We start from the raw sequence: 15,312 nt of genomic DNA, 5'->3' as shown, positions 1-15,312 counted from the left end.
ATTTTGTTGTGGAGTCATTAACAATGATAGAACTTGCATTAATGAAAAATGATATAAGACCACTTAAGTGTACAAGATTTAAGAAATAGAGGCCACATCACTGTTTAGAATCCTTGTTTTAATATCCCATTTTAATAAGACCAATGTGTTTATTTTTTAAATATTTCACTATTCAAAATGCATATTGTCTCAAAAATATTTTAGAACTATATAAATATTGATGCATTTTCCTTTTAGAATGTGATTCTGCTCTGATACTTTAATTTTATTGATGCTAGTGTATATTATTATTAGCCAACTTATGTTACATTGGTTCAAATTTTGTTTCTATGTTGGAGTAATTATACTAAAAATTATAGAACAATCAACTGATTTTACATTAGGAAATTCTTGGGCTATGAAAGAAATTGGAAAGGAGAAAAGGTACTATGATTCCAACCCATTTATGACTATAATGTTGATAAATTCTGTGAGAGACTTATAGTAAAGCTTACATTTAAGAAATCAAATTTAAAACAATGAATTCTTATGTTTTACTGCATTTGTTCTGAAATTTTTATGGGCAGTTAAGAAATGATGAAAGAAATGTGCATGAATTTCAAAATGTGATGTTCTGTTTAATCCTCTTTAGGTTTGAGATCATTTAATTAGGCTGTCTGGTTGGTTCATCCAAATTGGGAGCATACCAATAGATATCACTGCACTTGTGCACCCAAAAGAAATATATGAAGAGTTTAAAGATGTAGTGTTATCATAGCACTTGCTTTTCTTATGAAATCTGCACTATCAAAAAAAAAATTCTAACAGCATACATAGCAGAATGCTCCTAACTATAGTACTACTATTTTTATTATTTTCTACAATAATATGACTACAGATAATATAATCCACTATTTGATAGGCACCGTATTTGAAATATGGAAAAAAAGCAGGATTATAGTTGTTGTAGTTCCTATCTTCAAGGAGTTTATAATTAAAATATACAATGAAATGAGTAGTGTATTGATTTTATAATTTTTCTTTATAACAGGATAAATGCCTAGGGTAAATATAACAAGATATACTGTATCTCTGTTAGTATTACTTCTAAGATAAACTAAATCTCAGTTGGAAGACTAACTTAGACAATAATACAGGAGACAGTCATTGGGAGGCTCAGAGACAACAAAATAAAATGTTCTGTCAGATTAAGTTATTTTTCTCCAAGTTATCTAAAAAAATAGATATTTAATTATTTACCCCAAGGTGGTAAAGTAAAATTTTGTCTATGTGCTGTAATAGTAAGGAACATTAGCTAAATGAAGACTTTGAACATACATGCACACATATATGTGTGTCTAGCAATACATGTATTTGTGTGTATACAAGTATATGTTCATATATATTACTAATTATAAATTTCAATTATTGTAAGTTACACTGAGTGACAGTCACCCTACTAAGTGAACAGTTCTGTGAGTTTTGACAAATGGCTAAGTCAGTAACCACCATCACAATCAATACAGAAAAATTTATTGTTAAAACAGACGTAGAGCAGTTACTACTGAGGGTTATTTTTAAAGGCAGCATGCTGATTCTGTGAACTGAGAAGAAATAGAGAATGGGTCAAATACAAGAAAAAAAAAACAGTTGCTTGAAACGATAGGCATGGCTTTGCATCCACAATAGAAAAAAAATAAAACAACAAAAACAATCCCTCACACTTTTCTCATGTTGAGTCTCCTGGATCATGCATATGCAGACATACTGCCCTGCAAAGCCTCTGTTGCCCTCTCCTGTGAGAGAATGAATATTAATGTAAGTGTACTATCATGTCTATCAAGGCAAACCCACATCTCTTGGTGAACTTAGTCATTGAACCAAACACAACTGCACTTAGTTTTATTCAAAAGCTTATTTTTAGTGGATTTTCTTACTAGTATGGGAACAAGTAAAATTAGAAGAAAAAACATGTAAATGTAGATGATCCATTTCATGCAGTGATGGCTTTTAATTCAATTTATCCAGATAGCTCAGTGGCCTCAAGGAAGAATAGTTAAATATAAAATTCTAAAAATAACACTGTTCTTGCATTTGTTATGGGTGTTATGGGTGACAAGATTACCTTGGTTCTTTGTCTCACATGGAAGAAGAATTTCCAAGTGGACAAAGCAGAGAGAAGGGCAAAATTTATTTAAGTCAGAGACCTCCTGGTGGAGAGGCCAGGATGGGTGCTCCAAGAGAGGCAAGACCTGGAGGAGCTTGTGGTAGTGGGATATGTAGGCACAATTTTGGAAAAAAGAAAAAGAAAAAAAAAGAAAAAAAACTGACAATCATTAGTTATAAAGCAGGGACACAACACATCAAAAGATCTGATTTGTAATCTTATTTGCCCTGTCTGGCTTGCTCATGATAAAACAAAAAGGGTTGGGTAGTTAACTTGTTTTCACAGTAATCTGTGAACTCAGAAGGATGGAATCACCATTCCCTTGCAATTCTCATAAGACTGGAAGCTCCCAAGGTGTAGGGCAGGCACTTTTGACCTTGCTAAAGATTACTTTTGGGGGCAGCAAGCACTTTACACCCTCAGTTTCCACTGGGACCAACCTGACTGCCTATTAATCTGTCTGACTCCTCACACTTTAAAAGTATGTTTGAAAAGTCCTGTGAGGTATGAAGCAGCATTTTATAAAACTTAAGTAATCGTCATCCTTCCAATGAAAGTAAATATAGAAATCTCACTGCAAAAGTATTTAAGTAAAGTCTTTTAACTGTCTGAAGGTAAAGCTTTATAATTAAAGTTTCTTTTCAGTGAGAGGTAAGTAATGTTTCTTGCTCATAAAGTAATCTAATTCTTGCTTTCTCCATATCATCTAAGTTCTTTCTAAGTTTACAAATCTTTGAAACATGCCAAAATTCCAAGACTAAATATACTATAATCTAAGTTATATGTAGCACTCTTTAGTGGTCTAATACTTATCACTAATTTTTGTTAGTTTTTATCTAATATCATTTCCAGCTGCTGGCTCTCTCTCGAAGGAGGACTACTCTATGCTTTTGTTGGACCTGCAGCTGCTGTTGTCCTGGTAAACATGAAAATAAACTATTTTATTTTCTTAGAAAAACAAACAAAAAAACTTGTGGTCAGTTAGAGTGACAATTTTAATAATGTATTCATTATGTAGAAATTTTAAAATTCAGTGAACTATTACTCTGGTTTGAATAGCAGTTGCTTTCAGTCTTTTGTTATCTTAAATATTCTTATTTTAAATACTGAAAAATTTTAAACTTGGGAGTATGATATTTCTCTTATTGTAATTTCAGATTTGTGAAGAAATTTGAGTGAATTTTAATAAATACTACTTGTTTAATGTGTAGAATCTCATCATTTTTTATCATTTCACGTTTATACTGTTCTATACAATCTAGATAATTATTGGTAGGAAGATGTCTTTGAGGCTGCCTCTACCTAATATCAGTTTATGTGTGTGTGTGTGTGTGTGTGTGTATACACACATAGTAGGGTTTCTCAACCTCATTGATACCAACATTTTGAAGTAGATATTTCTTTGTTATGGGAGCTTTCCTGTGCGTTTTAGGATGTTCAGCAGCCCACTCCTCCACCTTCTACAATACTAGTATCATCCTCCAGTTGTAGCAATCAGAAACAGACTCCATACATTTCTGATCCTGGGAGTCAAAATAAACCCTGGTTGAGAACCATTGCCAGATGTAATGCGTAAACATCTAAGCATTTGGTTTTTTATTCCCAAACTAATTCCTTAAAAATTTCCACTATGGTAACCTGCAAATTTTTTTTCTCTCTCTCCTTCCCTCCTACCCTGTCTCTTTTTTCTTTCTCTTTTCTCCCCCACCACTCACTGGCTGATTACTAATCTTTGAAGAAAATAAGGGAGAAAAGAAATGGTCTGAATTAAATACAGAGATTCATATCACTATGCAATTAGATTTCTAGTTGGAAAATTAACCTTTGATTTCTTTAACAATTTTTAAAAACTAGAAGCTTGTGATATCTTTCTTAATAATCCTGATATGTGATTTTTTCTTCCTCTGAAGTGTTTCTTTCCCTCCCCAAAGCTATAACAGGGAGCAGAAATTGTCCACGAATCACCAGGAAACAAAGCATGAAAACTAGAGAAGAGCACAGGGAAATTACAGCTAGTAGATACGTTTTTGTCTGCTGCACTGAATTTTTATTTAATCAATTGAATCATTTCCCTAAGCTTCCAGGTTAATATGCATATAACCCCAGCATGAGGAAACAAAGACATGTGTATAATTGAAAACCAAAGAATGGTCTTTGGAGTGGTGATTAATTCCCTCATGATTAAGTTATAGATCAGCAGAATCCAGGGAATCCATTTCTTCTATTAGTTCAAATAATGAGAAGGTCAAAGATGAATCACTATTCTCTTGATTAAGAGGTATCCTGTCAAGAAACTGTGAAAAATGACACCTGTTAGGTTCTTACTGAACAGTTGTGCTTTGGACCTTCTTCTATCAGCAATTAGATTCAACATCTTATCACTCTTTGCATTGGCAGAGGTGGAAGGGTTTTTGCCCAGCAATCATGGAGGAAAGGGACAAGGAAGGCAAAAAGAAAACACTTTTCCCTATTGTCTAGGTTTCTCTGCTGCACTGGATTCTTTTATCAGGAAGTGTTAGCTGGTTAGAGAACTGAGGGTTCTCATCTTAACAAGCTTCTACAATTACTAGCACACCTCAGAAAGTTTCTGGAAAAAATGAAATGCAAAGATATATTTATTTTAGTTCAAACAGTTTTTAAAACTCTACAAAATATTTCATAATACAGAATTTTCAGGAACTTTTTGAAGGCCCTTTGCGTGCATAAATTTCAAACATTTTTTGTAGCAAAGTAAATTTATCTTTTAATTCCATTTTCCACCAACGTTTCACTCAAGCCTCCCACTCTGAGATTCAAACTATTTTTCCTCTCAGGTATAGGGTAAACCTCATTTAGTCAATTGATTTTATTTAGGGTTGACTAGGAAAAAAATTCCAGATTGACGTTTGGAGCCATTTGAAACTTACACAATTGAAAGATGCTTTCCTCAATATTAACTGCAAAGTATGAAAATTAAATGTACTTAAGGGTTTTTTTTTTGAACTTTGAAATAAAATACCACTGTTAAGTTGTTCCTTATGCCTTTATGCACTTAATAAAATGTGAGGGATATGCAGCCTATCACTACTATTGTGAGTATATAACTCTATAGTGATTATAAATTGATTGACTCGAGTTTTCAGAAGAAAGAGGGACCTGATTCCCTTCAAAATCATTGAAAAGCCAACTTTGTTTCTGTTTGACAGGTCAACATGGTGATTGGCATTTTGGTATTTAATAAACTTGTTTCCAGAGATGGGATCCTAGATAAAAAGCTCAAACACAGAGCCGGGTAAGCTGCAATTGGTGGATTTTGAAGAAACATTACCAGTGAATCCCGTTCTTCAATTCCAGATCATCACTGACTGCATTTCACTGTGCTTGTATTTTGTTCTTGATGTACTAGTGTGTCTGGTAGATTCTGCTATTCCAAAGTTTGCAATGTGCTGTTTTTGAATAATATTACCAAAAACATAAAAATAATCTAATAGAACATTAAGAAATCTGGGTTTATGTATTTATTGCCTCTTCTTAGACAAGAAAACTAGACTTAAAATAGTTATTCTTAAGTAAGAGTTTTGAAGTCCTTCCGTTTTTTCATCACAAGGACAGAAGATAGATTTAACCCAGTGTTCGTGTGTAACAGGTGTCAATTAGGGTAAGGAAATCTAAACAGAGTGAAAATACTACATTTTCATTGGTTTATTATATATTTACATAAATTTAAAATATCTGAAAAATCTTCACTTGAAGAACTAACTTATCAAACACTATTCTTGTTAGATGTTTTCATTCATTATGAAATTTTGCCTATAACTTGCTAGAGTTATTCATAATTTGACTTACCCATTTTAACCACTTTAAAATTTAGAAAAGCATCTATTTTAATTTCATTGTTATAATATCATTCTAGTGACTTAATAACATTTCATATGCAAATTGATAGCAGCTTTTTAAGCTTATTTCATCACTTCAGAAAAAATTTGTAGAAATTTGAATGAAATATTAATGTCTTTGATTTTCCTTTTGTGTCATAAAGAGTTTGTAGCTTTCTCCCTTCTGTTAAACTGTGCTGCCATTCAAAACATACTCTTGTTATTATTCCCTTTGTTTTCATAATGTATGGCATTATTCAATATTAATATTGTTTGATCACCTGCTGGTGAGAATTTTTAAGTCCTCTATGTTATTATAATCTATGTAATAATTTATAAAATAAGGTAACCCAGATATGTTCTTCCTAGTAAAAGACTAAAGTTAATTGCTTTCAGTATAAAATGTTATCACTCATGTCCAACATTAAAATTGCAATGGGATAAAAACATCATGATAGCTCATTTTTGAAGGGAGATCAGTTATCATTTAGAGACTTTTTCATTGTCAGTGAAATGGGATCTTTGACAGGAAGGCTTGAACCTGGTAGAGGTGTTGAGCTTTATATACCATTTAGAAATGAAGCTTTCATATGATGACTCTCATTAGTCTGCTACATGTGGTTGGAATTGAGAAAATAACTCTTTCAATAACTTCTGCATAGAATACATTGATCATACTGAGTACTGAGTACAGAAACAACTCTGCAATATAAACGGAGGTGTTTAGTGGTTAGGATAATGCTTTGAAATCAAAGAAAGCCCTTCTCAGTATCCAGCTCTGCAATTTTCTAGCTCTGTGTGTGTCTTTAGGCATTTTTCACCTCTCTGATACTGTGTCCTCATCTTTTAGATTAGGAAAATAATCCTTACCTCATTATATGTATGAAATATTGTGTATATAATATATTCATTAGGATACCTAGCAAATGGCAAGCAAGCATTCATTCAACAAACAGTGGCAATTCTTGTGATGAGTGAAATGAGGAAGCTAAGTTGAACAGGCTATAATCAAAGATCTCTAAATATCAATCAGGAATCCATTATTCCATCATCTATGATGTTAAGGGGACGAAAAGGGATAATCAAAATGAGTGCAATGCTGAGGATTTATTAATTGCAGAGCCAGTATGATTTTTCCCTGGCCTAGTTTGATTCATTCCATTATGAATTTAGAAAATATTCAGGGGGCCAGCGTTGTGGCTCAGCGGACTTGAAGCCCTGGCCTGAAGCACCGGCATCCCATATGGGCGCCGATTCTAGTCCCGGTTGCTCCTCTTCTGATCCAGCTCTCTGCTATGGCCTGGGAAAGCAGTAGAAGATGGCCCAAATCCTTGGGCCCCTGCCCCCATGTGGGAGACCTGGAGGAAGCTCCTGGCTCCTGGTTTAGGATCAGCACAGCTCCGACCATTGCAGCCATCTGGGAAGTGAACCAGTGGATGGAAGACCTCTCTCTCTGTCTCTACCTCTCTCTGTAACTCTGTCTTTCAAATAAATAAAATAAATCTTAAAAAAAGAAAATATTCAGTCTACATATTAATGAAGATAACTAAAATGTTGAAACTTCTAATTCTAAAAATATCTTTAGCATTAAATATTTCTCACTGGGTAAACCAAGTTTTAATTCAAAGGCCATTGTTGAGAAACATAAATGTTCAATGTTATAAAAGCAAAATACTTGTTACTGTCCAAAGCAGAAAAGAGTTTAATAAATTAATGACTCTGTTTTATTTAAGATTTATTTATTTATTTAACATGCAGAGTTGCAGACAGAGAGAGGAAGAGACAGAGAGAGATCTTCCATTCACTGGTTCACTCCTCAGATGGATGCAATGGCTTGAGCTGGGTGAATCCAAGCTAGGAGCCAGGAATTTCTTCCAGGTCTCCCACCTGAGTGCAGGGGTCCAATCACTTAGACCATCTTCCATTGCTTTCCCAGGCTATTAGTAGGGAGCTGGATTGGAAGTGGAGTAGCCGGGACTTGAACCAGTGTCCATATGGGATGCCAGCACTGCAGGTAGAGGCTTAACCTACTACGCTACAATGCTGGCCTCATATCTCTAGGTTTTTAAAAAGTATTTCTATAATGTCAAATGCCATGGTAAGCTAAATAATTGCAGATCAAAATTTTTTCTCTATTACAAGGTGGTATTGAAGGAAACTTTTTTCAAATCTGTGAATGCTCAATGTCAATTTTAGTTCACAGAGAAGCTTTCAGGATAGTAATAAAGATTTCAGTGAAGAACAGATAACCAAAATTAACTAAAGAAACATTATCAGGAGGCTAGTTGATTAATTTAATTTGTCTCTGTCACTCTGAAAATTGACCATTTCAGGTTGTTTGAATATACATGCATGCAAACAATTTCTTTTGAAACTGGTATTATTTAGCACTGAATATAATACAAAGATGTTCCTTCTCCTATTCTTGTCTATTTCTTTGTTCCCTGTCTTCTTTTTATAATGAATGATTTGATATGGCCAAGTGTATAGTTATTGCTTATTCACTTTAAAAGAATGAAAAATTTGTTCTCTCTATATTAATAAATAAATAAATGCAATAAAAAATTTTAAGGTAGTATACAGCTTCACAAGCTTTATAATACCTAAACCATATTATGTTTTTTCTAATACATAAAATACATTTACCAAGGGAGGATTCATTGCAAATAATACTACATCTTGTATAAATGATAATTAGAAAGAATAAAAACAAAGTAAAATAGCATGTGTCTTTTAGAATATCTTAGAAAATTAAATTTTCTCTAATTTTCTGCAATGGTGCTTTCTTACATATGGTTTTAAATTGCTTTATCTTCTTACTTGACATTAAGGAAACTAATTTACTAAGATCATCTATAAATTTCATGAGATGTTTCCAAATGGAAGGAGGCACATTTTCTTTCCAATGAATTTTTTAGATAATTAATAATAAATCAGATGAATGATTTTTCCTAAAGAAAATTGGAAAAAGAACTAGAACCTATATTTTAGAAGACTTGTAGTAATAATGAGAGTAGACAGGACTTGGAGAGACAGTAGTGATTTGACCCACGTTCCTACCCTAGTGCACGAGTGGATATTGGTTACAACTGAACAAATAGTCAATTTAATGTGTTTTAAACTTTGAAATTTTTAATTTATAAGCGCATAATTTTCTTTATATCAATGAAATTTTATTGTAGCAACTCAATTTAGCATCTAGACCACATATTTTTCACATTAACATCGTGGAGGTCATATACACTGAGAAACATGTTACACCTCTGGGAAATTTATTGTTCTTTTACACCACTCACATCCAATAAAGGCATGCCAAATGTGTCTAACCAGTTAGCATCAGGCATAGTTTTCAACAGTTAGCTCTGGTTAAGGGAAGTACGTATTAAAAAGCATAATTAAAAATCAACCTCAAAATATATCCATTAGAAACAAATAAGCATTTTGAATACTACTTTAAAATTTGTCAGAAAACTAATACACTAAATTATAGTTTTTCAGGATAGAATACTTGCTTAAATCATGAACTGAAAATTATTTTTCAGTAATCTGGCTTTTCACTCTTACTTCAGAGCCTAGAAACAAAATATCCTTAATTTGAGAAAGATCATATTCATTTTCCAAGTATAAACCCTAAATAGCCTGTATTCTTTGGTAAAGAAACCAATAAATGCCTATTCCTACCTTTTAAACACATACCATTGGACTAGTGCTGTGGGTAGTAAGCCAAGCCTCTGCCTCAGTGCCAGCATCCCAGATGGGTGCCAGTTTGAGTCCCGGCTGCTCTTCTTCCAATCCAGCTCTGCTATGACCTGGGGAAACAATATAGCCCAAGTGCTTAGGCCCCTGCACCTGCATGGGAGACCTGGAAGAAGCTCCTGGCTCCTGGCGTCAGGTTGGCGCAGCTCTGACCGTTGCAGCCATTTAGAGAGTGACCTCTTTCTCTGTCTTTCCCTCTCACTATCTGTAACTCTACTTCTGAAATAAATACATGATATACATACATCATACATATGTACATAAAATAAATAAATAAAACCATGCATTTAAAAACTAATCATATCAGACTTTGAAACATTGAAGAAGCTCAAATGTATAGAGAAGTGGAGGTCAATTAATCAGAATAATCTATGGAAGTTTAATAAAGACAGATGTCTGGATCCCATTAACTTAGGGCGAGGATCCCAATTAATGTGAGATTGGGGCCAGATAGATAGCTGATGGGCAGCCACTGTGGAAATGATGAGCTAAGGTAGCCCTTTGAGAGTCTATCATTCCAAACACTTTGGCTTGCTCTGTGATGCATTTGTAAACTAAACTGAATGGACTATTGGTCATGAGTTCTCTTTTTTAAGATTTATTTATTTATTTGAAAGAGTTATACAGAGAGAGTAGGAGGCAGAAAGAGAGGGAGAGAGAGAAAGGTCTTCCATCCGATGGTTCACTCCCCAACTGGCCGCAACGGCCAGAACTGTGCTGATCCGAGGCCAAGAGCCAGGAGCTTCTTCCAGGTCTCCCACGAGGGTGCAGGGGCCCAAGGACTTGGGCCATCTTCTGCTGCTTTCCCAGGCCATAGTAGAGAGCTGGATCGGAAGTGGAGCAGCTGGGACTCAAACTGGTACCCCATATGGGATGCCTGCAGTGCAGATGGTGACTTTACCCACTATGCCACAGCACCGGTCTCGGTTATAAATTCTTTTACAAGTTTGAACTCATGTGTCTGGCTGGTCCATATGGCCTGACTTGGACTAGCAGAGTAAGTCATTTTGTGTCATGCCACCCCCCCATCCATACCCAACACTTAATGCTTGTGTTTTTCTCACAGGATCCACTAATGAATCCACTTCCTTCATAGCTTTCAGATTTATCTTATCTGAGTACTATTCATAAATATGTACACTTATTTAAACTAACTATATTATAAGCATATTACAATTTTCTCTCTTCTGCCACTTTTGTTATAGACAAGGCAAGGAAGTTTATGACATTATGTTGAAAACCTACAAGGCAAACATATTTTAGACATAAACACAACTATATGGGTAATGGACTAGGGAAGCAGACTGCAGAAAATTGTTTCAAGGTGTTTTGAATTTTGATTAAAGTAATTTGTTTTTGGTTTTTCCTAATAGGTTTATGTTCTAACAAGCACATTATTTTCAATGAACACTTCTCTAAAGCAAAATGTGTATAAACTTTTTTTTTATGTAGCAGATTTTGCTTCTAGGATATAGTAAATGGAAATGTAGATTTACTGCCAAAATCCTCTAACCAAAAAAGACCTTTCAAATACTGTGAGGTCAGAGTCTACAACAAATGATTAGAAATAGTATTTTGAACTTAATAATTATGTTTTATTAAAGCAAACAAACTATCATTCTTTATTATCAACTAATATTTCATCAAGTTTCATCAGTCCCTATATTCAGGTCATGCAAAAATATGAAAAATACATTGATGCTAGAAGAAATTTCAAAATATGAACTGTTGATATAAAAGCTATTTTTCCACAATTGAAAACTGTTAAGATGTGTACCTTCCAATATTGAACTTCTAAAATAAATGTTTATTTATGTTTTAAAAAGTTTTAACTAATTTATGTGCCTTCTGCAAATGACAGTGAACACAATATCATTCTGCAAATGACAGTCCTCACAAGGGTCTGAATAAAGGGTTTTCACTGTATGTCTACACAAGAACATGCTTATGTTTAATTCAGTATATTGGACAAATTTGATCTGAAGACACAAGGGCCACTTGTGGTGTAAAAAATGGAAATAGCTTTGCATGCAACAAAGGCCCATCTTATTAAAAGAGAAATGTTACAAAGATAATATGTAGTGTAAATGCATTTTTTAAATGTCCTAGGACATTCATCTTTGATAAATATACTTTCTGCATGAAATTGTATTTAAAATCTAACTTAAAGCAGCAACTCTTTTTGGTGACAATTCAATATTTTGTTCTTTTTGTGGGTGTTCTGTTTGTTTGCAGTCAGATGAGTGAGCCTCATAGCGGTTTGACGCTCAAATGTGCCAAGTGTGGAGTAGTTTCAACAACAGCTTTGTCAGCCACCACCGCCAGTAACGCCATGTTAGTCCCAATCATTTACATCTTCTTGTTACAAAACTTTTACAGTGCATGTGAGAAAATGCTATCATGAAAAAAAAAAAAAACTGTGTTTGCTAATACTAGAGTTAAGACCATACTTAAATATTTATAATTGGCAATTGCCTTTGTAATTATTGTGGGATAGTCTTTAAGATAAATGTTATCTGCCTTGTGGTTTCCAAGTTAATGGTCTTGGTGCCACATACAAGAATGCTTTGTTGAATGGGGGTTTGGTTATGTCTTGGGGCATGACATGCAGCTACGTAATGTTGCTTTCTCTGTCTCTCAACAGGGCATCTCTTTGGAGCTCCTGTGTGGTGTTGCCCCTTCTGGCTCTGACATGGATGTCTGCAGTTCTGGCTATGACTGATAAACGCTCCATATTGTTTCAGATACTTTTTGCTGTGTTTGATTCATTGCAAGGCTTTGTTATAGTCATGGTCCACTGCATTCTTCGGAGAGAGGTAGGAAATACAATTCTTGAGAGAGAGATGAATGGGTATTTCCTTGCTAACATGTATGCTGTTTGTTTTAATATCTTGATCTTCAGGTTAAAGCTAATATTTCCCAATGACAATTACTCAGGAGTCAGAGCAGCAGGGAACTTTTAAGATATATTTCAGAAGGGCCCTGGCCCTCTGAAAGTGATAAATTAAAACAGATGGGACTATACAAAGAAAAATACAACTAGAAGTACCAGGAACCAAGGATAGTTGATGGAGGAGAAGCCATGTGGAGTGATGGGCATACATCAGTCTGTTAGAGGAATTTGTGGTTAAGAGGGTGAGGTGGAATTTTTCAAAAGACAAATTCATACACATAAGATGATCATATTTCTTAAACTCATTCTCTCACTCATGCTTCTACACACAACACAATCTCGTTCATAATATTAACTAATTTTAATTTATATGGAAATGTTGAAGATTAATGAATACTACTTTTGTCTCCATATGAAATGTGGTTAAGGTCACTAAAAAGTAGTAATTTTTATATGCACGTCTATGTGCAGAAAATATGAGAAATGTACACAGTAGGGTATGACGGGCAGTCATTGTCTTTAATAGTGATGGACTGATAATCACAGAATTTCTCAGGGTTATAATTGAGATTTATTGTTAGCAAAGAGAGAAGGGAAAAAAATCATCCTTCATGAGGGGAGACACTAACTGATGCCAAATCTATCCAGAACAGCAAGAGCTTTCAGACTTGAGTTGTTTAGGGTTAAAATGTTTTCCCACCATGAGAAAATTATTCTGAAAGCTTGCAAGCACTGACACGATATTTACAAAGTTTATGAGTCATTTAGTGTTTACTCTGGGGATGAATAGTGACTAAAACACAGGCTGACATAGTGCTATGCTAGTAACTCTGAGAAAAGAGTCAACTCTGTCATTTTGCATTATATAGCTTGTTTGGGAACTTTATTGTGATGTGTATAATTGCAAAGAGATACACGTACAAATGAGCACACACCACATAGTTTTTACAATCCTGTGTGAAGGCAACCAAAAGCTTTTACCTGACATACCAAATGTGGAGAACAGTATTTCTGAACTCTTTCAACAAGGTACATATGTCAGCAATAAACCCACAGGTGTATTCTAGGAACATTCTATGATGAAAACAGATGAAGAGTGGCTTCACATTGCAAAGGTATGAAGGGTGTCTCATTTACGAATCTGGTGTACCTTACTGTTGCCAAGCCCTGCTATAACCTCATTACAATATCAACATTAAAAATCTTTCAAGTGTCAAATTCTTTATAAATCAAAGGAGTAAATGTTACAAGGATATTGAAATGACAACTTGGATTATGTTCTTCTCCAACTATAACTATCTTGTGGGTGGTTTGTATTATAATCTGTAATATGTTTAAATAGCAAAATTATCCTAAAAGAGTAGTCACATAATGCATTTTAAATATAACTTTGCATATTTATGGGTTATAGTATGACATTTCAATGTATGTAAACATTGCATAGCAATCAAATCAGGGTAGCCAACATGACCCCATCTTTGACATTACTTTATGATTGGAACTTTGGAGCTCCTTTGATTGACAGTTAGGGAGGAATGGTTGCATGTTGTCAGTAAGATACTTTTACATACCTGCAAGCAATTTTCATAAGATATTAATATCTTAGGTGTTAAAGGGTACAAAAGAGCCCATTTTTATTCAAGCTGTGCTTATTTTTATTAGAGAGAAAGAGTGAGAGGGAAAAAGCAAGAGGGGGAAGGAGGGAAGGAAGGAGCAGAGAGGGAGAGAGACTCCCTTTCCTGGTTTATTCCCCAAATACCCACAACAGCCTTGGCTAAGCCAGGGCCCGGAGCCAGGATTTGGAAACTCAGTCCAGCTCTCCCAGGTGGGTGGCAGAAACCCAAGTATTTGAGCCATCATCTGCTGCCTCCTAGTGTGTGCATTGGCAGGAAGCTGGAACTGGAAGCCAGAGCCAAGACTCCAATCCAGGCTCTCCAGTATGAGATTCAAGCATCTTAACTGGCAACTTAACCACAAGGCAAACAGCCCACCCTAAGCATCTCTTTTTTCTTCAGAAATAAACATCTAGATAGTCTTATTATAATCAAAATAGGCAGGTTTTTAAGTGACAGATATAATGGCTTATTATCAAATTTTTGCTGTTTATATGAAGAAAAATACTTGTCACAAAAATTCAGAACTTTTCCTTACTAGCTAATTGGACTATTAACTGTCAAAAACATGATTTAAAGGTAATTAAATCAAATCATAAAATAAATGCTTCCGCTAAAGTCAATGTCTGTAAATGCATGTTTTCTGTATTAATGAAGAGTGAAAACATGAATGTTGCCTCAGTTACTGTTACATTTTCAATGATTAATTCAAATTAAATGATTTTATAGCTGATAAATTCATAGCAGATTGTCACAACAGTCTTTACTTCCAAAATTGAAATGAAAGACCACACTTTGCATATTCTTGAACTGAACTTTAAAAGTCTCTTATAATATCACTACACATACACAGAGCAGATTTTAATTGTAAGACAAGTCCCCTACAAAATTCCTAAGGGAACATTGTTACTAAAAAACAAAAGGCCTTTGTTTGAAAGGGGTTTACAAAGTCCAAGGGAAATATCTTTATATGCCTCCCTGGACTCACAGAAATTCTTTTTGGCTTCCTAAATATATATTTCCTGATATTAGCAATGGATCCATCTCATA

The 15,312-nt window shown here is 34.4% G+C and overlaps 1 protein-coding gene across 8 annotated transcripts in view; it reads left to right on the top strand.

Moving 5' to 3' along the window:
- Window positions 1–15,312, top strand: part of ADGRB3 (adhesion G protein-coupled receptor B3) — an 857,936-nt gene that overhangs the window by 792,839 nt on the left and 49,785 nt on the right. For 5 of the 8 annotated variants that reach the window (XM_002714524.6, XM_002714525.6, XM_089333070.1 and 2 more), the window contains 4 exons: window positions 2,999–3,065; window positions 5,332–5,417; window positions 11,992–12,090; window positions 12,401–12,572. In XM_002714524.6, coding sequence (XP_002714570.1) covers window positions 2,999–3,065; window positions 5,332–5,417; window positions 11,992–12,090; window positions 12,401–12,572 — 424 coding nt within the window. The remainder of the gene's footprint in view (window positions 1–2,998; window positions 3,066–5,331; window positions 5,418–11,991; window positions 12,091–12,400; window positions 12,573–15,312) is intronic. The other 3 variants (XM_017345224.4, XM_089333072.1, XM_089333071.1) reach the window with 1 other exon arrangement.

Source organism: Oryctolagus cuniculus, chromosome 5 (assembly GCF_051225735.1).
Source record: "Oryctolagus cuniculus isolate XC-2025 breed Fujian yellow rabbit chromosome 5, ASM5122573v1, whole genome shotgun sequence".
NCBI lineage: Eukaryota > Metazoa > Chordata > Mammalia > Lagomorpha > Leporidae > Oryctolagus > Oryctolagus cuniculus.
Note: the sequence above shows the minus strand (reverse complement) of the source record. Positions and strands in the feature narration are given on the sequence as shown.